The sequence below is a fragment of the Mytilus californianus genome, unplaced genomic scaffold (genome assembly GCF_021869535.1).
Source record: "Mytilus californianus isolate M0D057914Y unplaced genomic scaffold, xbMytCali1.0.p SCAF_3, whole genome shotgun sequence".
NCBI lineage: Eukaryota > Metazoa > Mollusca > Bivalvia > Mytilida > Mytilidae > Mytilus > Mytilus californianus.
In genome coordinates, this window is record NW_026262679.1 from 80,016,199 (window position 1) to 80,041,802 (window position 25,604).

A 25,604-nucleotide genomic window follows, 5' to 3' on the forward strand; every position below is an offset into this window, starting at 1 on the left:
ATATTGTTGTTTTTTTTTTACTTCGCCACAAAATTTAAATATCAATACTCATCTTTTCTTCTGGATAGCTTTCGTCTTCAAGGAAACGCTGTGCTATAATATGTAGTATTGTACATGGTTTACAATTGTTGTAAAGTTTATATCAAATTCATTTTAATATAGCAAATTGCATTTAAAGGACAATTAAACTTTAGTAAGAAGATTTACAATATTTACAAAGACCAGAACATTCTTATCCCAAAATTGGCTGTGGCATGACGATGTTTTCTCACGACCTCAAAAGTGTTCTCAAAAGATAAAATAATAAATATTACTTTTGTACTTTAAAATTTTTGTTGTTGCTCTTTGCGTTTCAATGATAATGATCAGTCGACTGATTCAGTCATTACTGCCTCCTAAACGTTCAGCTGCAAATATTACAAGGACGATATTTTGTTAATGAGATATGAATATATATATACATATGTAGGACTCGGAGGTGCGATGGGGACGCCGAAGTGCGATGGTCACGCTGAAGTGCGATGTTCTGTGCCGAAGTGTGATGGTCCGTTCGCTGATGTGCGATGGTCTATTTGACCATGATGGCTAGTTCAAAATCTACAGATGTGCAATTATTATGCATATGAGAAGTACATGTATATTTTGTAAATAGTTAGTATATAAATTTACATTCATTATTGTCTATGTCTGTCCTTCATTACAGTTGAATTGCACACTAAATGAGAGATCGCCCTCTTTGATTATCTGCATAATTCTGCGTTAACATTTGATCTTTACTTGGTACCTCTCGTGAGTTCCAGGTTTACCGTAATATTATAATACGGAGAGTCTGTCTGCGAACCCGTATGTATTAAGAGAATGTCACACTCCACCGCACATAAAAAAGAAACCTTTTGTAGATTTCTAAAACAATCGCTACAGAAGGTTAACTTTCCCCTATCCACCAATCCTCCCCGTTTCTCGTAGTATTTAAAATTTATAAGCACCTTACCAACTTAAAAACCTGGAAAACTGCTTCTAACATACAAATTGACTTCTACATCGACATGAAAAGCATTGAAAATGTAGTTTATGTAGACCATCGCACTTCAGCGTTACCACCATCGCACTTCGGCGTAGCTATCAAGAAGATAGCGTCACAATGCCACCATCGCACTTCAGCGTGATAAAAAACGCACTTCAGCGTCAAACCATTGCACCTCAGCGTGACCATCGCGTCTCTGAGTATCATCGCGGTTCAGAGTCCTACATATATATATACCCTGTGTTATTTTCGGCCGACTAAGATTATGATGTGCTAGCTCAAACGGTAAAAACTCCAAGCCGTCCAATCTTTGTTCTTACTCATAAATGCCGCGTGGTTGGCTGAGAAGCAACAACATTTTAATTTTGAAATCGTTGGTTCGGCCCAGTCGGGGATCTAACCCATGAACTCCCACACACGATGCGAGCAAGAGACCACTGAGGCGGTATCCATTCGGTTGATAACATAAGTGATGCGCATACAAGTTATGACTAATGACTAATGCATAAAAAGTTCCAAGAGCAATCATCTATTTTAATTACGGTTTCATTTCACACAAAGTGCAAAAGACAAGTACCAACGAACCAATTTTAGGGTGAGATATCTAAATTTCCTAGTTTCAATGCATACATGTATATATATATATATGTGTGTGTATTTTATTGTTGTTGACTGTAAGATCCTTTAGATCATTACTGGGTTTCTTCGGTTTTTTGGGTTCCTGTCTTATTAGCATAAACTCTATATTTCTCTGTATATACGTATACAGATGCCCTAGTTTTTGTAGGATGTATGGGGAATTTATTTTTAGTTAAATCTCTATGTGGCAACATTCTTAAGGCTCCATAAAAGTAAGGCGATATTATCGATACAAGAGAACTCCCAATATAGACCCTTCTTAACCGAGCATTTTGCAGTTGTAAAAAAATAGTATAATGGTAGACAGTCTCCTGCTGTTTAACCCTCCGATCGTGGAACTCTGTTTGGCATCCCCTGCCTTCTTCACTTAATACATCTAGAGGGCAACCTACAGTCTTCAACAATAAACTGGTGTCCATTTTTCAGAGCTCTTTTCTGGAGAAATACTCATTAAGAACAATTGAAAAGAAACAATTTGGATAGCCAAAGATGAGTAAACACCAGAGCTAGTATATAACCAAATGAGACTTAAAAGAAGCGAACACCATTAAAGAATAACGTTGCCTAGGGATCAACCTTGCAGGCCGCAAAGAAAATCACCCGATCAGTTCGAAACAAAGCTTTCTCGCAAATCATAATGTCTAAGGAGTTTGATGAGATTTTGCCTTGTACGAGTGAACTAACATTCTACTGGGAAAAAAATCTGAAAACTGAAAAAAAGAATTGTGGGATAACGACAACTAACTAACAATAGAACATCTTGATCAAACTAAAAAAAAGATGGATTGATGAATGGCTGTTTAACGTCCAGTGGTAAATCAAATGCATATTCTGGTTGAGAGCATGATAATGTGGTATGAGTTTAATCCCTGCTTTGTACAAGACCGACACGCTGAGACGGATTTTTAACATGCTAGTTCACAAGGTAACAGTCCGCAGGAAGACATGTCATCCTACCCGGACACATTATTCCGACTCCGACCCAACTAGTTTTTGCTCTTACTCCTTAATGCCGCGTGCTTAGCGGAGTACACGCAAATACCCATTTTCAAGTCTTTATGTCTAAAACAAAAATGTATGAAGGTAAAAAAGGAACAAGCTGTTTTTAAAAAAGACGAGAGTCCATTATTTAATATCATTTTATTATTCCTGTTATATGTTTCTCATTGCACCAATTCTAAAATCAAAAAAAATCCAATAACGTAAAAGTATAATGCAAGAAAGAAAAAAAATCCATAAACAATTAGGTTAGTAACAAGGTCAAGTACAACTAAAAATCAGAAGTTCTTTTCCACATTGATTTGACATGAACAGCATGTTGCTACTGTTGTCAAAATATATAGCTCGTGGATGATGAATGCCATCTTCTTCTGTCAATACAATGTCCAAAAATGTTCCATCAGGTGTTATGCGATGTATATTATTGCTGTCTTTTCCAGCAACGTATAAGTTTCCAAGCTGGTCTGTTGCAATTTTCTTTGGGTTTCTAAGATTTGGAGACTTATAACTATAGACTTCTGACCCATCAAGTTTAATGCGGTGAATACTTGAAAAATCGGAATACACTAAATCGCAATTACTGACTGATAGGAGATAGCAAAATTTCTCACCTCTGCTAAATATTGTTGACATCAAATTGCCATCGTGGTCTAAAATGTATACAATTCGATCCATTCCACCCACAAATATTTTGTCGTCTGTTACAGCTATGCCACGTTTTTCATCACTTCCCGCCATTTTGATTTCCCTACCAGAAACCTGTTTCATTGTATCAATGAACTGAATGGAGTTAGTGCTGGGTAGAACGACTACAGCTTGATCGCTTCGTGGTAGGACAGCAATATCCCATGGTGCTCCTTTAACTTCTATGTTGGCAAGATATTCTCCGCTTTTCTTGAAAACAAGAACTTGAGGCATGTGATGATTCCAGTCGCAATTGCAGAGTAACAGCTTATCACCTGACACTGCCATACCGGTAATAAACGCCTTTTTGTCTATTCCGGTCATGTCTACTTTCTTGTGCAAATGAAAGTTTTTGTAAAATTTGAAATCTTCTACATGAAGTTTAAATTTTTCGGTACAAAGGTTATCTTTTGGAATGACAGACCCAAGAGACAAGCATGATAAGAGTTCCTTTGGCATCTTATGTTCTATGGATAGCGATCTCATCCGCGCAATTTTTCCTATCTGCTGATTAGTCAAGTCATGCAATGCCATTTTCAATTTGTGCATGAAAAGGAATGCTTGTCTGTCGGAGCCATGGAGGCTCATGAATTGGAATTGTTTCTTATAAACACTGACTACTTCCTTGTCAGTTTCTGCTTGGTCTTTTTCAGTATTTAATTTCACTGACATTTCTTCCTGCATACGATCTAAGTCCTCAAATATGGATACTTCAAGCGTGTCTAATTGTTGTACTATATTGGCCTTGAACCTCGTTATCGACTTTTTTACATCTTCGACATCTCCTTTAATGGAGGCTGCATTAGATGCCCTATCTTCTGATATACTTGTTAGAGTTTCGATAAAATGATCAATCACAGTTTCTACATTCTTAAATGTTTGTGATGTCTTAAAATGTTTAGAACATGTTTTGATTGTGTGTATCTTACAGGCTCTATGCAGATTAGTTGCCATACATTCGTGACAACATAAAGCATTGTGGTCTTTACAAAAATATTCGAAAGGATGACCTTCGTGCTTCTCGCAAAACTGAATCCCTGTCAGTGGATTTGAATGGCAGGAATGGGCGACCTGTAAATCTATAATGTGATGACGTTTGGTTGCTTTCATTGACAAATGACAATCGGTGCACGTTTGGCACATCGATTCTTCACAATCACTACACCATTTTAATGCCTTTGTTATTTTATTTCTTTGGGAACATGGTTCACATGACGACGACGCTGATGTTGCCATGGCAGTTCTACAAAGGAAAGAAAACATTGGAATTGATATAAATGAAGCTTATAACTTATAAGAAAGAAAGAAGTTATAAAGCAGACATTTGAATAAGATAATGTTGAATTTTAAAATCAAATAACAATGGTATATATTATGTGTTCTATATAAAGTCAACATGGCCATAAATGGGTCGACGCACATGATCCTTTAAGTCCCCTCCCTCAAAAAGGCATATTAGACGTGACAGCAATCTCGAACAAAAGAAAATTTGTGATCCCTTTAAAGTGACGCAAAAAAACCTTAATACCCGATAAGTGAAATGAGATTTTTCTTCTCAGATTATAGTAACAAAATTAGTTAACTAAAACTTATCCCTTGGAAATTCTAACGTTTCATGTATCTGAGGGAAGTTAAATTCTGTGTATATAACATAATTGTTTATTTCTAATGCAAGTATGTCATTGCCAGATATTTACGGTTATTTTATCAGGGAGGGGCTAGAAATTTTGGTGGAGGGATGGGGTGTCGGTAGATTCTTACATTTAAAAAAAAAACAAGTACACATATTTTAATCCTGACTGTGATTCAAACAAATGTTTAAAATCAATTAGGGCACCTTAATATGCAAAATGTATTTCTACCATTTTTGAAAGATGGGCACTATAGAAAAATAGTGAGTACCTAATACAAATAGACAATATCATATGTTTTTTTTCAATATCACATCCGTATCAACCCGAAACAACAATATAATCCCAAGAACTCTGCTCGAAGATTATATTTTATCCTGCAATCGGCCTTTCTACTGTACAAATATAGGTTGCGGGTATAATGAATCGATAAAAGTATAGTAGAAGTTCATCGTCTTCTGGTATCCTGCTTCTGTTGTGAGCTAACGATAATATATAAATTACAGTTCAATTTGGGGTCCTCATTGCGGTCCGCGTTGATTTCACTCAAAAACAAATTCAATTGTTAGGAAGTGAAAAAAAAACTCAACTATTAAGCGTCAATGTTAAATTGCAGGATAAAACACTACATTGTAAGAAAATGTATTTGCGCTACGAAACAGGAAAAAAAGTAAGGCTAGCCTCGCTTTCTCTTTTCTCAAGCTCGTACAAATAAATTTTATAATTTCCTACGTATTTTCCTGCTCGGAGTTCTAAAAGGTGAAAAAGGGGGCGGGGGATTCATGCATTTAGGGGATTAAATGGTTGCTAATATTCATGTATGTTTCTTAATTGGATATAATGCAACGACCAACCCCAATCAGCTGTGTATGGGGAACCAATGACATAATCAACCATTGTTTTCATGAAGTTCCAAAAAGCATGTATTTCAATTTATTTATAAAAATGATAGTAACATGTAAATTACATATAATTTGCATGCCAATGTTTGTGTTTGTTCTTCAACAGTTGTTTATGGGCGAATTTCTTCTCCTGCTTTTAATTATAGTCAAAATCATTGGCCTATCATTTTTTTTCTGGAGAATGTTTCAAAACGTTTTTGCATATCTAAAGCAAACATCTATTATCTAAGCCGGGACACAAGTCCCATTGCTAAAAAATAATTGTCTTAATACATGTATTATTATTCACTGAAGCCAAGAAAGAGTTGTCTTTTAACCTTTCTTTACATGCTTTAGTTTGATTTATTTAGCGACTATTCCTTTTAAACTATTTGTTTACTTATGTATATAATTTCTACGTAACAGATTTGTTATTGTTATTGTTTATGTAGAGTTATAAATAGATTGTATAAACACTGCATATTTGGGTCAGTGACAAGGATAATCAATAACATTTCATTTACATGTAATATAATTTCATATATAATTCAAACATTATCTGTTAATAAATTAAGAACTTTTCAATGTAATGCAAATCATATCAAACAGAAAGGCTGAATCTATAAAATAATCTGGATAAAAGTACCTTTTAGATGGTGGACACCTCAGTGTGTACAGTTAAGCATATCCAAGGGAAATAACTTGTGAAAGTTTATATAATGTCGATTTTATTGATTCTCTTTGAGAAATACAGAAGATTGTTATAGACATACAAATTTCAATAAAGTCGGTTTAAAAAGATACAAGTAACATAAGCTATATAACGATTTTAATTGTCTTCTTTATAGTGTCATTCAGTTTTAGTTAACAAGATTGAATCGGTATTTTTTAAAAGAAAAAAGATGCATTCGCTCTTAAGCAGACGTCATGAGATGAAAAATTCATTACGATGCTTTGTTTCTTTTTCATTAAGGAATGTCATTGGGATCAATGTTTTTACTTTATAATGTGCATTTACTGGCCTTTTGTTCACCAGGGTTTTTCCTTCATTTTCTAACATCAGTATAACCGTAGTACAATACACTTAAAACTACTTGTTATTTACTACATGTTTCGAAAAGGCCTAAAATACAATATAATTTTTATTGGAAACATCTTTAAAAAAATGGATTTTTCTTTTATTTCATATTCTTATTTCCATTTTTTTTTTACAAATTATTACGTTAACACCAATTTATTCTATACCCACTCGTTATTATCAATATAGGCGTAAATAATTGATCTTTTGAATAAACTTATTCTTAAAGGTTGTCAATTTAACACAGTAGTTTAATCTTTAAATATTGTTTGTATCGGTACTAACATTGATTTTGTTTTTGAAAAAAAAAGACATCACTACATATATATTGCTATATATGTACAGTTACGAGAACTCATGATCCTACATCCTGTCGATACTGTTTATAAGTTTATATTTTTGGCATTCCATAAGGTCATGCGTTTCTCAGGGTGTTTATGACGTCTTTATACTAAATCTGCTGGATGTGTATTGATTGATACTTTACTAGATACTTTGGGAAAACATGATTTGTTTATTAGTTGTAATTGGCTTTGAACTAGCTTACAGTAACTACGAGAACTCTTGTATCGGTGCTTTGTGTCTGATTTTTACAGTTTGTTCTTATGTTGCTCTGTTACACCACTGTCCCAGGTAAGAGGAGGAATTCAGCGCTGACAGACATGTTTAACCCCACCACATTTCTTATGTGCATGATGTCCCAAGTCAGGAGCCTGTTGTTCAGTGGTTGTCGTTGGTTCATGTCTGCCATATTTGTTTTTCGTAAACTGAGTTGTTTCACAAGAGAAGTATAAAAATATAGTTGTTTCTATGGTAAATTAGTAGATGAATTGATATAACAATATCGATTGAGATAGTATTAAATTGTCCCTATACTTCAATGAAAATATACTTTGCTTTTCATCAAAGTTGAAAAACAAATTCTGTCACTACAAATAAAAAACCCTTTAAAGTGTTTCCAATCAAAGTCCTGAAATGCTGGAGGATTGAAACTGTCCGATTTTTCAGATTATTTATAGGTTTATATATATATATAATAACTTTTAAACTCAATTAGAATTGCATGTTTATATCTCTTTAATGAATTACTTGAGCCGTTATTGTAGTTTAATGTCTTCCAGTTTTAAAACCGTTTTCCTGGCCGTTGAAACATCTGAACTATTTGAAAGTACCCTTTAGCGTTTAAAGATAAAATCAATTGAAGACTTGCATGCTATATCATGCTGTTTCATTGTGTTAAAAATTCATAATAACAAGATGGTTATCTTTGAAAATCTATTGCTTATTGAACACATATCGATTACAAATTAAACTATAACAGATCAACGATTCTCGTCTCTGAACTGCAGATATATTTCTGAAGAAAATAAAAATTAAATCTGGAAAAACTCGACTAATCTATATACAGTTAAGTAGTAAATCAGCAATATATATGTGACTGTAATAATGATTTGAAGTTTTTTGAAAATATTTGAACATCCAAATACCAAAAAACAAAATGACAAATGGAACATTAGTATATAAACACGACGAACAGATAGAAGCTTGGATTGATGACGCAACATGGATCTTAACAAGTTCTTTTATAATATTTACAATGCAGTCAGGTTAGTAATTGTGTGATTTAACATATTCAAGATTCAACATATTTATTCTTAAAAGAAAAAAACCTGATACGAGTCTATTTTAAAATAAACTTTATAGTCAATTTTATATTATGGGCTGAATGTTTATAAAGTAGTATATATATGCTTTGACTGTTTTTATCGATGCACTTTTTTATCAAATGTTTCTAAAGTAAAGATTTTTCATATGAATTTGTGTCTTGTTTGTTTAGTTTTTTATTTTTCTATTATCGCTTCCTTTGTAACATAAATACAATTTTTGAATTATTTAATCACTTGGTCGAAAGCTATTATCCCATGCCGTCCATCTTCCGCACAAATCTTCTTCTCCAGTATTTCTGAAGCAAATGATACCCAACTTTAAAGATATGGTCCTAATATAAGACAGAGCTTAAAATATTTTAGATTATAATAAAGACTAAATGAAAAAGATAGCCATCATAGCTTACTTAGACTTTTCTGGTTTAAACATACCGTTCAACCAATTCAAAGCAATATATGACAAGATAGTTATTTTACATGGTGCTATAGAATTAATGATACATGTAACTTAGTGTTGATTACTGAACTAGTATGACGGTCAGAAAACCTAGTTTTACACCTAAAGAGAAATATATATATATATATATATATATATATCAAAACCTTTCAGAAGCAGAAGACCAATTAAATGCAAATATAATTGAATCCCTGAGATGTTATTATATATAATAATACTTCGATGTTTTAAGCGAAAGACGATTGCAATTTCGTAAATTGAAATTAAAAAACAAATAGAGGCTGCACAGAATATTCTCTGTAAGTTTTCATTGAAATGCAGTCGTACGATTTAAGATGGGATGCGAAGGCAAAATATTTCCCTCTTTAGCGTATTTGGCAAACTTCATGTTTTGTAAATATCCCTTTGATAAAATTTTTTTTAGAAATAACAGATGCACAATTTAAATGCAGTATCAACTAAAAACTCTGGAAGATGTCATTGAAATTCAGTGCTCTTCACCTTCGTATTTCATTTGGCCTTTTATGCTTTTGAGCTCACCGATTTTTTCCCATCAAATGGCGTCCATCGTCCCTCGTCTGTCGTCGTCGTCCGTTGTCCGTTAATTTTTACAAAAATCTTCTCAACCTACTTGGCAAAATATAACCAAACTTGGTCATCATTGGGATATTTAGTTAATAAATCTGTCCGATGATCCTGTCTGTAGCTTATAGGGGCAAAATGCAAAGTTTTGTCTATTATTTTGAAAACCGTGTTAGATAGAGAAAATCTGACAGAGCCAGAAATGTTCAGAATGTTGAGCCAAGAACAATTTTTGTCTGTTACGGTCAAAACTATCGGACGACTTCTTATAGTCTTATAGGAGTTATTGCCCTTAAATAACGAAAACTTTGAATAGCAAAAATGTTCAGCAAGACTACTCTACAAATAAGCCAATATTTTAGATATCGTCATAAGATTCCTTATTAGAGTTGTTGCCCTTTAATAAACCATGTTAACCATTTTTTTGCGTTTTGCCTGATATCTTTAAAAAACTACAATAGATAGATATTACTTTAAAAAGCAAAAATTATCAGCATAACAAGATACACAAGTAATTTTGAGTGCCGAATTCTTCATTCGAATCGTTATTGGAGTTATTGCTCCTTAATATCGCTTTTTGCCAATTTTTAATGTTTTTTTCCTATCAACTTGAACACGATAATAGATAGGTAGACACTTTGAATGGTAAAAATGATCAGCAAGACAAGATCTACATACAAGTCAACAGGGTTGAAATCGTGAAATCGTGAGTCGACTAATTGTTGGAGTTCTTGCCCTTTAGTGACAATAATTAGTGTCCATTATCTTGAAAACTAAAATAGATGGATAGACACTGTAAATCGCAAAAATGATCAACAAGACCAGATCTACAAATAAGTCAAATTTAGCCGATACAGTTAGTACACTCTTTATGGGAGGGATTGTCCTTAACTAATAAATCGTGTACCCTCTTTTGTTTTTTGGTTTAAAACTAAAGAAGATGGAGAGAAACAAAACAGAAAAAAAAAATATCGGCAATACAAGATCGACAAAAAAAGATTTTTGTCATGAATTATATTCTAGTCTGAAATGTTGGAGAGAGTCCATTGTTTAATATGCATAAAGACCTAGATGAGCGACACAGGCTCTTTGGAGCCTCTAGGTTTGACTTGAGCATCACTGATGAGTCTTTTGTAGACGAAACGTGCGTCTGGCGTACACACTTTTAAGCCTGTTATCTATCAATGATTAGTTTATTTATAAGTCAGCGATTGTGGAAGATAAAGTTTGGAAGAACATAAAATTAAAAAAACGAGTATAAATATATAAAATTCAAATCTTTCAACAACGAAAGCCAAATAAGAATGACAGTTGCTTAGTGTGATACTTATACTGCATGTTGCTGCACTGTTCATTACTCAGTAATCAACAATGGAGGTCTGTTAACATTGGAAAAAATGTTGATTTTTTTTTGTTCCGGAGAACCTTCTTTCAAACTGAAAGTGGGTGGATGTGAGAAGAAACTAAAATCATAGAAATTGTCCTTGTAAGGCATTTGATACAGTAATATGACCACCGACAAGACATATCTAGACACTTAGCTTCACATCGGCACCTATGGCAAATGTATTGAAAATGTTTTGTCTTGAGAATTGTTCCGGCTGAAGAAATGTTCCTCTTAAGGTAGTGACTGAACAGTGTCACTTTGGTGTCAACTGTCAAAATAATATGACCACATCCAGGGACTTCATTTCACAATAAAGCCTGTGGGAAGTCTATAAAAATCGTTTTTGGAAGCAAGGTACTGTACTAATAGAAAAATAGTTTATCAGTTCTCCAGAAGAAAAGAAATATGAATATATTGTTCACAATTTCATATTTACAGTTAGTATATATACAATTTAGGCGTGTGTTTGGTAGGTACATTAACATTCATTTTATGTTTCTAGCACTAGTCTATACTACCATACTTGGATAGAAAAGTGGACTAGTGAATTTCTGCAAAAACATGCTTCAAAGTATAACTAAGTCGCATTTGACCATGATTTTGCCAGCTGATCAGCATCAACGTTACAACCCGTATGTAAGGTATTCCTCTTAAGAAACCCACGTGATTAAAAGGTTTCCATTGGTACTGTACAGAGGTCCTCAAAAATAAAGTTCCGGGCTGTGGTCATATTAATTTGCCAATTGTCACCAAAGTGTCACAATTCAGTCAGTACCTATTGATATACTCAGTGTAGTGACTGTCTATTATCATTCATATCAGACCTTAGTGTAGTGACTGTCTATTATCATTCATATCAGACCTTAGTGTAGTGACTGTCTATTATCATTCATATCAGACCTTAGTGTAGTGACTGTCTATTATCATTCATATCAGACCTTAGTGTAGTGACTGTCTATTATCATTCATATCAGACCTCACTCAGTGTAGTGACTGTCTATTATCATTCATATCAGACCTCAGTGTAGTTACTGTCTATTATCATTTATGTTAGACCTGGGTCGTCCCCACTCCTTTTTTAGTCAACCTCCTAAATCCCAATGTTTTTTTCTACTTGATTAGATTAAAAGAAAATATCTGGTTGACAGTGTATGTCGACCTTCGTTAGAAAAAGAAGCTTAAAATTGTGATTTTAATTTTGAATTAATTTCAATTTATATCAATCCAATGTTTAGTATTTAATGTTTCTCTTGTGGGAAACGAAGATTTTAAGTTCGTTTATAATTAATTTTTTAATCACAAAAGGAGATCATCATGATAAATCTGATCATTCCATCAATTATTAATATCATATTAAATTGAAAAAAGAGATTTATATCTAGATATATTATATGATGACTGGAAACCAACATCTACTTAAATTAAAAAGTAATAAGTTTCAGAAACATCAATTAAGAAATGGCTATGTTTAAGGAAATGGTGTACTTTAATTATAAAAATAAAGTATTATGTATGATATTTATATTTTAAGTACGTCTTGACATAGAGCCGATATTATTTAGATATTGAGTTAACGTCAACGAGACAGCAAATCAACAACACAATAAAACAAGAAGACAAATAAAGGTCAACGTATGCTGTTCATCAATAGACATGTATCAAAAATACCGTAACTTTATGTTTTAAGATCTAAATAATACGGAAGCGTATTAGTGCCATACAATAAAGTGATTGTGAATTACGTATTATAATGTGTAATTCGCAATAACTTTATTATATGGCGCTAATACGCTTCCGTATTATTGTGTAATCAGTAATTCACAATAACTTTATTGTATGACACTTCCGTATTATTGTCTCGTTGACGTAAACTCCATATCTTCAATTTTAACCAGAACAATATAATTTATGAAACTCACACATTCAAGACTTGTCAGAGGAAAGGATTGCTTGTTATCTTTCAGATTGCGAAAAAAACCCAACTGCGATCTTATATAATGTGTGGTGAACTTATTAGTTTGAATACACTATTTGAAACACGGTTATGTCAGAAATACTAGATATTGCTAATCGTTTAAAAAAATCTTTTCCCGAAGCTGGCCACTATAAATGGACAAATATTTTGTCTGATATAGCTAGGAGAAAAAAGTAAAACAACAAAAATACCGAGCTCCAAAGAAAATTCAAATCGGAAATCCCCCATCAAATGGCAAAATCAAAAGCTCAAACATATCAAACGAATGAAAAACAATTGTTATATTCCTGACTTGGTACAGGCATTTCCTTATGTAGAAAATGGTGGATTAAACCTGGTTTTATAGCTAGCTTAACCTCTCACTTGTATGACAGTCGCATAAAATTCCATTGTATTGACAACAATGTGTGAACAAAACAAACAGACATAATAGGTAAAAATGTCAAAAATAGGGGTACAGCAGTCAACATTGTGTATAATCTTAATCACAGAGTTTATTACATTGGTATTTATATATTCAAACAGAATGACTGAGGTTGTGAGTTCGAACCCCGCTCGTGCGGGTGCACTCGACTCCAATCTTAATTGACTAGGATTGTCAGTTTTTCTATCGAAGGTCGGTGGTTTTCTCCGGGCACTCCGGCTACCTCCACCAATAAAAACTGGCCGCCAAGAAATAGCCCAAAAGCGGTGCATAAAAGTGGCGTTAAAACACCAAAAATCAAAATCAAAATCAAATCAAATCAAACAGAATGGCTTGAAGCATTACCCGTCTTTTTACACATCCATTTGTTATATGTAGTCGAGATACAGTTTTTACGTCATTGGTACTTTATGCTAGGATTTATTTCAGATATCCTGGTTCCGAAATGTTTGGTAAGGGGCAAACTTTTACATTAATTTCAGTTAAACCGTCTTCATTCTATAGGTCCTCGGGCTTTATTGGAAAATAATGCAATGGTCATAGTGGCAGGTTTGTTCTTATGAATAAATAATTCATAAGCACATTATAGAGTAAACTGTTGAAACTCAATGTTCAATAAAAAAAAAATCGATGATGTTATTGCGTAAATCAAAGCTAACTCTTGTTATCTTTGATAAATTCTTATACTGGTTAGAAGACAATAGACTTATGCGGCCATTTTACATGGTACAAGGGGCGAAAATATTTTCATAATCTGTATGACAAATATGTTTAATATATGTTACCACCAATTAATTAGACATGATAAAAGATTTTTTTATCCAGTCATCACGTTCAGTCCACTTTTTGAGCTCAACATATACATGTTTCAATAAGATCGAATTTCAGACCCATTTTTGATTTTGATAGGATTTGGACTATTAGAAAGTGGTATGTCCAGCAAAAAGAATGAGGTAAACATTATGATAAAGAATGTGGTAGACGTGGTGTTTGGCACCCTGACATATTGGGCCGTAGGATATGGACTGACATTTGGGACGGATAAAGGCGCTAATTGGTTTACAGGAGTTGGGTCCTTCTTTTTAGACCCTGGTAAGACAATTTTCATTGTTCCTGTTGTATTTTTCTTGTAATTTATTCTGGAAAATTTGTTGTGGTAAAAAGCGATTGTTTTACCTTGTAAAGTAATATTCTTATGGGAATTATTAACATTGAAATAGTTTGCACTACTTCCGTTCGGGTAACGGTTAAAGTTTTTAAAATATTACATAATGTGGTTGTTATAACATTTATTATACAAAAATAATTTGAAAAGGAAACTAAATCAGAAAAAAATCCACGAATGTTCAAACAGTACATTTATATATCCAACATTAGCTATTATGGTATATATTTTTAGACGAAGAAACCATGGGAACAGAGTTTTCCAAATTCATATTTCAAGCCTCGTTTTGTACAACAGCTACTACTATAGTATCAGGTAAGGCTACACAGCGACAGTGTAACACGTGCTATAATTTTATGAATATTTTATTTTACGCATATCAAATATGAGTAAATCAAACTTTAATCGTGAATATCTTTCTAAACATAATGATAATTTATGAATATACCAACGTGAAAACCTTATAGTTTGTGTTTTTTCAAGTCTCATAAAAATTACCAATAAAGTATTATCATTGTTTATTTTGCTTTTATGTTTATTTGTTCTATATCTTTTTCTTAAAACAGGAGCAATAGCAGAAAGAACCAAACTAACTGCCTACATTGCATTTTGCTTACTGAACACAATTGTTTACAGTTTCCCTGCTCACTGGGTATGGTCAAAGAATGGGTGGTTGAAGCAAATGGACGTGGTCGATGTTGCAGGTGTTGGACCGGTTCATTTAGTTGGAGGTGTGACAGCACTTGTAGCGGCAATTATAGTGAAACCAAGATATGGAAGATTCTCGGACGACCAAGTGACTGTACATGGAAACTCTGTAAATGCTGTTCTTGGATTGTTTATTTTATGGTGATAATTTTTCATTCATTAAAGAATAAATGTATCTGAATAAAATGGATGTTTACGTCAATAAGACATATCAAAATAAAAGAAAGACAAGTAGCGGTCTTCAACAATAAACAATATGTCAAACTCTCAACCACCCAGAATCTAGAAAAGTAGTGACTATCTGAGATCTGCCATCAACATCGAATTTCCACAAATGACAAAAGCACAAGAAGGTATGACAAAAACTGACCACACTCAAAGTTCATAATTTAGGACAGACACATAAACATATGATACAGTTGGACTATATGAAATACGGAGACGTAGTATAATTTCCAATGAGACAACTATCCACCAAATGACGTGATGGGAGCAATTGTAGGTCCAGTGTTCTCGAAATCTTTTTTCCCTTGTGGTCCTTGAAGAAAATATGCTTGTCCTCAGTATTATTGCTATTGCAAAATACCAAAATTGTGTCGGTCCTTTGAAAATTTTGGTGGTCTAAAACTTCGGATCAACACTTTTCGAGAACTCTGTTAAGGTCACCATATAGCCATCGACAATGAGAAAAACCCATACCTAGTGTTTAGAATACTATGTATGTACATATGACTTAACAACTTAGCTATTACTACATATTATTAAAGGTTCATCATGCAAGTGCAAAGTTTACTGAGATATTGCGCTTATCTGAAAATGTGATCATCTTTTGTGCAGTGTCATGTTTAAATATTACATTAAATGACAACATATTTTAGATTCTTTGTCTTTTATTACCTACAATCTTTTTAACTAGTTTGCCTTTTCTTCTCATTTCTCAGTACCTTTTGTCCTTCTCATAGAAAACAAAATCCTGTAGAAAAGTTTATTTTATTTTAGGTGGGGTTGGTTAGGATTCAACTGTGGTAGTACATTTGGTATAAGTGGAGGAAAGTGGAAAATTGCTGCAAGGTAACTTCATATGCATACCCAAAGATCAGTGAAAAGTAAAACATAAAACCATGTATTGTTAAAGAATGTGCTTATTATGCATATTTTTTTCTTTGTTAAACTCAACTAAAATACATTAACTCGATGATTCTGATTGTAAATAGGATTAAAACACATCCTTGTGCATTACCACGGTGCGGTAAACTATAAACGATATTCATGACAAATACTTTGGCTATCAACCAATCAAAATAAAGAAATGATGTTATACAATTTATGAATCCGTGTTTTCTTCTTGTTTCTTTGTTGGTGTTTTTTCTACTATTCTTTATTTTTCTTTATTAATGCTTATATTTTAACTTGAAATGTAGCTTACAAGTCTTTCTTTTCACAAAAGAATTCGAAAGCTCTATTGACATATTACATTTTACTGCAACACGATTTTCAAAGTTCTGCACTAATAAGAATGGTGAAATCTAGCGACTTCAATACATTTTACCATATTCTAAGAACAAACAATCATAAAGTCATTGTATTTATTCATTTGTATCTATGATTTAAGCCAGCTTATCTTTCATTGCAATTCAATTACAATTGTTCTTTTTACGTAATTTTAAAATTTTATTTGAAAAACCAATATGAAGAATCACCTTCAACCACAATTCAGATATATGCTTATTGTAGAATAAACCTATGTGTCTATTTAGAAGGCCAGTAGGATGACAACTAGGACGTTGCGTATTAATTTGGTTATTCTTATATACCTATGTCTTAAATAAATAGTATAGCGTCGCAAAACATTTGTTTATCCCTTCCTTTTGATAGACTACCTACACTAACAAGGCCAGAGCTAGGGAATATAGGCATCAGTCCCCTCCACCCCTCAAAAACCAAACTTTTCATTCTAATGGGTTTAATCCGGATTTTTAGAATAATAGAATTAACATTAGAATTCCATACAGTTTATATTTCTTTTCTTTACAATTTGTCTTTCAGATCGGCTGCCACGACAATTTTATCATCTTGTAGTGGAGGCGTTATGGCTTTCTTATTGAGGTAAATGTTCATTCATTTACTACTAGTTTACAGAGTAGATTGCATTTGCATGAACTTTTAAACATTTGAAAACGCACTTTTTAAAAAGCATATTAATCATTTAAAAACGAACTTTTAAAAAGCAAATTACAGTGTGTAGTATATGTGGTGTAAGAAAAATTCCACAATATTTTGCCCGGTGTACATAAAAAAGGAACTTTATCAATAATATGCATTTTGATTCTGTACTATATTACTGTTTTCTTTTTTATTTATCTTTTGTATTTTATTTTTATAAGGAAGTTTACACAATCACAAAATTGCATTGCTTAAAATATATGATGCGAAACGGTTGATCGATTTCTAGATTACGACATTTCATTTATTATATAAATGTTATGCTTCTTTTGCTATGCTTTCATAATAGAATAGAATAGATGCATGCTTTTAACCAATATAAAACTTATTTTAGCATTTTCGTTAACAGAATTAAATGATCTTAAATTGATATGCATATTTCGAGTCATAATATTCCGTCTTTCGGTTATTTTCTCTGCTTTGCGTTTGTGGTAAAAAGCATATTCCGTAAACCACTTAAATGCAAATTGATATGGGGCTAAAATCTCAACTTTTTCTACATGGAGTTGGTTTTTCAAATTTCAAATGAACAAAAAAGAAAAATTACAAAAGGTATTTCACAATCTTGTTGGTGGTTTTGTTCACACCTAGGTCTTTACACCACTGTTGATACATTTATACACATAAGTTATCATCTCATGTGTATTTATGCCCAGTGGTCTGTACTTTGAAACTGAACATGTTTATAAGATACCTTTATAACGTGTTGTTTTCATTTTTTTACAGCACTGGGTCGATACCGCTACTGGTGGACTATCAGTCCCCGAGGGTATCATCAGCTCAGTAGTCGGTAATTCGGTACTGACATGTTTTATAACAAACCTTTCTAAAATTGTCCGTTTATAAAATTTGAAATTTTGAAGAAAATAAGCCTTCAACTCCCTCAGGCAAAGTTGACCTTGGATGAATTTTGCTATTTTTTAGGTCCTTTTGGTTATATAGCCCATCAATTGTTTCGGTTTTATACATCCGTGGCTTTCAAATATTTGGCTTTTAGCGATCCCGATCCAGAAAAGCGCTTCTCGGACGCATGAAATTTATAACGTGTTGTTTTCATTTCTTTTTTTTTAATATTTTTTCCGTTGATAACTGTTGTAATTTAACAAAATCGAATGTTCTAACTTCACAGACGATTTAAGTATTTTCATTAGGTTGTGTTTGATTATGCAGGCTTCCGTCTCATTTTAAGTCTTCAAAACGTAGGCTCCCAGCGTTCATTGTGAAAGATAATCAAGAAAGCTCTCTAAAGTAGCCTGGAGTCCAGGCTAACTAATCGACCTACCGATGCGAGACATAGATTTGACGAAGATACCTTAAAACAAGCGATTTCGGATGTTTATCAAATTGCGGAAAATTATCGGTTTGGATCCGACTCGAAACACTATCATTTCAATGTCGTATAAGTAATTTTAAAATTTGTTTTAATTGGTTTTAAATATCATTTATATTTAATTTACCTGCAGCAAAATTGTAAACAGGACAAGTAGCCATGAATACAGCTATGGGTAAATAAAAACTTGCATCTAGGACAAATACATACATGTAGTAGTCCAGCTTGCATGAAAAAGCACAGAGTTCTGATATCGAACCTACAGGAAAAGGTTGTGTCTAGTATTAAATAACAAAAAGGAAGAATGCTTTCAGCATAGAATTACAATAACAATAATGTTCACTAAAAACAAATCTTGTGTTGTTTTTCTCAGCAAACATATAAACATTTTTAGTGTAAATTCGAAAGCTCATTCTTTGCGCTTATCGAAAAGTAATAAAGTACAAAAAATGTATTTGTAGTTTTGTGAAGACAATGTCTGTCTATTAGATATTCAACAATTTTCAGCAGAAAAAAGGATTTCATTACCAAGAATTACATACGTTATACTGAATTTTCTTGTCTTCATTTGATGCAAAATTACTGATTGAAGAAAGTTCCTTCAGGTGTTTGTCATATATTTTTCTCGTGTAACAAGACAATTGACTTAAGAATATTTCATTATTTTAAAATCTAAGATATAATAAATAGACAGAAAATTGTTTATTCTTTAATAAGGGGCATATATGATATACAAATTAGGTGTGATACTGTTTTATAAAACATAAAAAATACACTTTGGTTTCTTGATTCAACACGTTAACCATATTCTTCATCCTGAAATTGATCAATAAAACACCAATGCTATCACAAACTAAATACCACTTCGTCTAGCTGTACTGCATTACTGTAGAAAATGTTTTCTTGTTGTTTTTGTTCTTGTTTTTTGTTTTGTTATTGTTTAATAGCATTGTTTGTTTGTTTGTTTTTTAATTATTTTTTGTTAGGAGGGGTTCTTTTTTACTTTTGATGCTGGTGTTTGTAGAAACTATATTTGGCAATTCCAAGGGTGCAAACTTTTTTGCATTAAAGTGAACAAAGTAGTGCAGAGGGAAAATTAAATGTTAATTTTATGATTAAGCACAATACACAGTCTCTCCAAAGAATTCGTTGTTTTGAAAGTTTGATTGGAAATGATACAAGCATGTCTCCATTAATATTCCATTTATGTTGTATTTACATATATCAATTGGTGTCATTCAGTTCGATCTTTATATATATCTGCTCTTTTAATGCATTTATCCGATTCTATTAATTCAGCTGCACTTTCCATATTTCCGCTTCATAATTGTTGTTGAGATATCGATTGAAATGTATGTCAGGAAAAGAATTTGAAATAAATGTTTCTTCATAATTACGCGAATTTTTTTATCAAAAAAATACATTATACCATTACATTTCTTCGTTAAAACTGTCTTGGGTTATATTTTCATTATCATTACATGCCAGTAGGACTTTTACAACACAAAACAACAAGCAATATGACTTTGAAATAAACATGCACCATTCATTTAATTCGTGGGGTGTGAAACGGAGTTTTGATCATACATATGTATATATATAATGATTTGGTCATAACTTATATCATTTCACTGCATAATATAATGATTTTGACTATAAGTTGATTTATTTCGATGCATAATTATAACTTTGGATTTTGATCATATTAAGTAGAATAACATCGCAGTTTAATTACAGTTTCTTATTACACAAGAGAAAGTTTGATGTTCAATTGTTAGTGAATGGAATTCTTGGATCACTTGTCAGTATAACAGGTAAATTTTGACAAACTTGGATAAAATCTCTACGTATCCCTCCACTACCATTTCCCTTCCCCGAGGTATCTCTTACTGAATAAATAAAAGTATTCTTGGGAGTTTTGAACTTCTATGTCTCAAAATTTTAGTCAACATTTTTATTTCGTATATGAAAACAATTATTTATTTTAAACTTTTTACTTTCTACAAAATATAATATCTAGTTTTGAAAGATTTTGATCAACGGTTTTTAGCAAGTGTGAAAAATGAGTGACATATAGATTGCCTTACTCCTTGGGTTTGAAAATTTCCTCTCATTGATGTCTAAAAAAATGTATGGAACGAAATATACTAAGTAAAATGTATTATAATATTTCTTGTTGACACTTGAAGTTAATTTCAATTACTCACAACAAATAATTGATGTCTTTTTTATAGGTATATGCGCAGTAACAACTACATGGGCTGCTATCCTCATTGGTGCAGTTGGAGCATGTGTTACAACTTTTGGACAAATAGCTCTAGTCAAAATGAAAGTAGACGACCCAGTTGGCGCAGTAGCAGTTCATTTAATGGGTTCCATTTGGGGAATTTTATGTTGCGGTCTCTTTGGACTGAAAGATGATATTGAGCACAGTTTTAGTCATCATGATGGTCTAGTCTGGGTAAGGTGAAGGATTTGAATAACTTAATAAAAAAATTAAAATGTGTCCTTTTAAAATCTTAATGTTTTTCTTTAAGTTGTACGATCTTTTATACTACACTTAAGGTTCGGCGAAAAAAAATCGGCCTTATAATTGTTATTATCTACATGTAATTTTCTTAACTTTGCGGGTACCAAAATTTAACATTTGATGATGAAGAAATAGATACAGAATCCGACAGTCAGCTGATGTTCCATAAACATATGTTTTATAACTTTTAATATTTTCTACACAAAAATTAAAAAAAAAAAAAAAAAAAAATAACAAAAAAAGACAATTAGTTTTTATTTTACTGGACTTTTTTTTAATCTGGTTTAAGGTCCAGCATAAATCATGGTTCACATAAGTAACCCATTAACCATAACATATGCTTAACCTTAATACGCTTGTAATATTAACTGCTGGACAGTCATCATAAGTTCGTCTAACCATTCATTAATTGATAAATAACTAGAGGTACTATTAGAATTTCTCATCACTACAGGTATATACCACTAGCTTCAGAAAGCGGAGAAAATTCAATTCTTATGCTTCTTTTTGTAAATTTATTGGGTTGTAAAAGCGTTGATCGAAGTACATTTTGTATGAAGCGCGGTTTCCGCTTTTGCAACCCAATAAATTTACAAAAAGAAGCATTCAATTCTTTGTGCTAGGATCATGAAAACACGATTTCTATCAAGTTTTTCTTTTATTTACCTGTGCACTTTATTATGGAAGCTCGTGTCATCATGAATGTTACTTTTCATTTTGAAATTTTGAAATGAAGGTTAATTCCAGAAAGACGCGAGATTGCTGTAAGCCAATAGAAATAACGTATTATAATGAAACATACATGTAATGTAATTATTGTTGCTTGGTGAATACTAATGATAACTCTTTTCTAACAACGATAGACTATTTCGCTTTCGTTTATTTGTAAGACTAGAAGATGTGGGTATTGCGTCAATGAGTCGTCATCAACCATACAACATAAATAGCCAAAGATATCAAGAGGTATAGATATACTTTATGTCTATATATATGAAAAGGTGTCCACTATTTAATACACAGAAGTATATACTTATACAAGTAATTTGGATGTGTAATACAGTCGATGGTAATTGTGCTGTATCTGTCGTCTGTGATGATCTAGCCAGGCCTTTATCAAACCCTAACCTGTAATACGCCAGGTTAATATGAATGTGATATCACAAAAGCCGTATGATAATCTCTTATATAATAACGTGAATAATGTATGGCTTTTTTCGAAATTACTAACCAATATAATCCCTCGAGCAGAGCTCTTTGTAATACTAGTATATTAGTGTCTCGGGTTAGTAAGGGCACAGTGGATACAAGCGTCATATTGAAAAGGCCAAATGTTATTCTCTATTTATAATGTGCCTTATGATATATTCTATTCTAGGGAGGTGGTTTCTACTTACTTGGAGTTCAGACTATGGCTGCAGTCACAATCATCATATGGTCAGTGGTGACGTCATTTATAGTTCTCAAATTAATTGACATGACTATAGGGTTACGACTTACCTTAGAAGAAGAACTTTATGGGGCTGATTATTGTGAGCACAACGTTGAACTTCCGCCGGATGTGAAAGAGTATGCTGAATCAGTATTGCGCAGACTGAAGGAAAAATCAGAACGTGCTAAGAAAAGTAACGGTAACGTCCCACGTGCAGATCAAGTAAATTCAACCCCTGATCAACCTACAGACAACATTCCTGCACGTGACACAGATGATCTTATTCTTGAAAACATCAACAAATGTTCTGACGAGGAGGCCACTGATAACGACGATAAAGTGCGCAAAAAATGCGAACAGAAACAAAATAGTAGAACAAACGCAGACGGAAGTCTACAAAAAAACAATGGTCTGAAAGGTATTGACAAGGATGGAAAGAACGATGCAGATATTAAGCTAAATACGAGGAAAAGAGCGCGTAAAACCGTTGTGTTTGCATCCGTGAATAGGGATAAGAAAGTCGAGGGTGGGCAGTGCAATCCTGCATTCAAAGAATGACATTTTTTTTTATTATTTGTCTTGGGTTATTCTGTTAAGAATCTAACGTTGTACATTAGAAAAAACTATCATCTTATTAAAGGAAACTAATTGGTTCATAGCTTTTTAAAACATTATCAATTTTTATATTTTCTCTCTCTTTTTGTGAATGTAAATTACTGCTTTTTCTGTAAATACAGTGATATATTATTATTTGTTGTATTATTATCATTACATTCTTTTTTCAAATATAAAAGTAAAGGTTTAATGTGTCAGCCAAGAAATGAATTGTTTTCTATTGTTGGAAATATTACAATGATTGTCATTTATTATGAATAAAAATTTGTTTATGGTTCTTAATTTTTGTTGTTATTTAAATTTCTTCGGCCGTGAACTTTCAGTAGAAAAAATAATGCAGCACTTTGTCAATTCTTATTCTTGCTATTAAAAAATCAAGGTTTTTACTACTTTTAATTTGTGTATCCAGTTTTAGTATACTAGTCAACAAAAGAATCAATACAAGACAATACATTTTCCATAAATAATGAAATTGGATACACGAAACCAAGCTTATGTCCATTTTTGAATTAAGGAATAATTACGAAACTAAGGTTCAACTGGACTCCAGCAAAGTTGACCTTAAATGGATTCGGCTATTATTGTTAGGTCACTCTTGGTCATAAGCTCTTCACATGTTTCGGTATTAATACGCACTTGACTTTCAAATAGTTGATTTTGATCGTATTTGATGAAGGTGAACCCAGAAAAGCTCTTCGCACGCATAAATTTTGTAAAGTGTTATTTGTTAGTCATAAATGATCTGTTTCTTCTAATATGCAGTTCTTTTGATTGTAATTAAGTGTCTCTTTAAACAATAAAATAATACTATAAATGGTTTTTTTTTTGTAAGTATAAGCCCCACTTATGTTGTTAATTTTTAAAGGAAACTCAGATGATAGCGGTTATGTTCCAAATGTCGTAACTACAATCCCGTCCCCATTTACCCGAAAGTGACCTATCGTTTTAGACTTTTTACCTGGTTTGTACTAACATGAGCAACTCGACGGGTGCCACATGTGGAGAAGGATTTGCTTATCCTTCCGGAGCAACTGAGATCACCCCCAGATTTTGGTGAGGTTCGTGTTGCCCAGTCTTATGTTTTCTATGTTGTTTTTTATGTACTATTGTTTGTCTGTTGGTCTTTTTGTTTTTTTAGCCATGGCGTTGTCAGTTAATTTTCGACTTATGAGTTTGAATGTCCCTTTGGTATCTTTCGCCTCTCTTTTGACCAATAAAAAGGTTTTTTTAGTGCATATTTCAACATAATGTCAAATAAAACATATTTTGCTGCAGCAAATTCAATACATAGTTTTCTACTCTATATGTAATTCGTTTGATGTTTCAATACATAAAATTACTTTACATCAACGATAACATTACTATCAATTTCTTAGTACAGTAAAGCAGACGTAAGGACTAACAATTATAGTTCAGAAAACGTTACGCATAAAATTACAGATAGGGTCATAGCACAGAAATATAAAAGATCTAGTCATTTTAGCAGTTACAGATAATAGTTATTTGCCATATATAAAGAAATTACTTATATTATAAATTTCAAAACTACGATTTCGCTTTAGGCCTCAGTTTTTGTTGCTTTTTTATTTGCTTTTTAAATTTGGTTTCTTATAACCTTGTCCTGGCATTTTGCAATGACCGGCCTACTGTCTTAGGAATTTTTTTTGTTTCTATTTCTTAAGTATTATCTTTTCATCTGGAATCTTCACTTTGATATTATATGGTAAATCAATTATTTAACCTGTCTTATTCTATAGTGAATGCTGCATTGTTGTTTTCTAAGAAATGCTTACAAAAGTAAAGAATGATATTATTAATTCAGGAGAAAGGTACACGGTCCTACTGACACATTGCTTACTCTTTGCTATAAAGGATAGCGAGTGTAAGAAAAATAAGACCGACACAAATTCAGTCAAGGACTGATTCCGCTTTTTTGACATTTTATCACAAATATCGAGGTCCCTTGTGGAAATTTTATTCCACCTGCAGGAATATAATAAAAACTGTTATTTTATACCTAGCTTTTTATGTTTTTTTTTATTTATAACGCTAACAGAAATTTTCTTTAAGAAAGATTATAATTATATTGTTGTTCACTCATTGGGATTGTTGTTTTTTGGTAGGAAATTCAATTTGCTTATTAATAGTTTGAGGCAATATTCAAATTATCTTTTGT

At 32.5% G+C, this 25,604-nt stretch overlaps 2 protein-coding genes across 2 annotated transcripts; one reads left to right on the forward strand and one right to left on the reverse strand.

Moving 5' to 3' along the window:
• Positions 1-2,784: 2,784 nt before the first annotated feature.
• LOC127735157 (uncharacterized) lies at positions 2,785-6,556 on the reverse strand. The gene is made up of 2 exons (XM_052245258.1): positions 6,505-6,556; positions 2,785-4,589 (listed from the first exon to the last, which is right to left on the reverse strand). Exon 2 carries the CDS (start codon positions 4,580-4,582, stop codon positions 2,924-2,926), a length of 1,659 nt encoding a protein of 552 aa, XP_052101218.1. The 5' UTR covers positions 4,583-4,589; positions 6,505-6,556; the 3' UTR covers positions 2,785-2,923.
• Positions 6,557-8,129: 1,573 nt separating this feature from the next.
• Positions 8,130-23,625, forward strand: LOC127735167 (putative ammonium transporter 3). The gene is made up of 9 exons (XM_052245272.1): positions 8,130-8,543; positions 14,338-14,520; positions 14,828-14,908; positions 15,160-15,442; positions 16,301-16,372; positions 17,348-17,407; positions 20,592-20,668; positions 21,089-21,315; positions 22,760-23,625. The coding sequence occupies exons 1-9, from the start codon at positions 8,435-8,437 to the stop codon at positions 23,369-23,371; spliced, it is 1,704 nt and encodes a 567-aa protein (XP_052101232.1). The 5' UTR covers positions 8,130-8,434; the 3' UTR covers positions 23,372-23,625.
• The last annotated feature ends 1,979 nt before the right edge of the window (positions 23,626-25,604 follow it).

What these genes read in the sequence shown, in the direction of transcription:
- LOC127735157 (XM_052245258.1), bottom strand. Translation starts at nt 4,582, where the DNA reads ATGGCAACATCAGCGTCGTCGTCATGTGAACCATGTTCCCAAAGAAAT.
- LOC127735167 (XM_052245272.1), top strand. Translation starts at nt 8,435, where the DNA reads ATGACAAATGGAACATTAGTATATAAACACGACGAACAGATAGAAGCT. An exon ending in CTTGGATTGTTTATTTTATG is followed by an intron (nt 15,443 to 16,300) that starts GTGATAATTTTT and finishes ATTTTATTTTAG; the next exon opens with GTGGGGTTGGTTAGGATTCA. An exon ending in AAGTGGAAAATTGCTGCAAG is followed by an intron (nt 16,373 to 17,347) that starts GTAACTTCATAT and finishes TTTGTCTTTCAG; the next exon opens with ATCGGCTGCCACGACAATTT.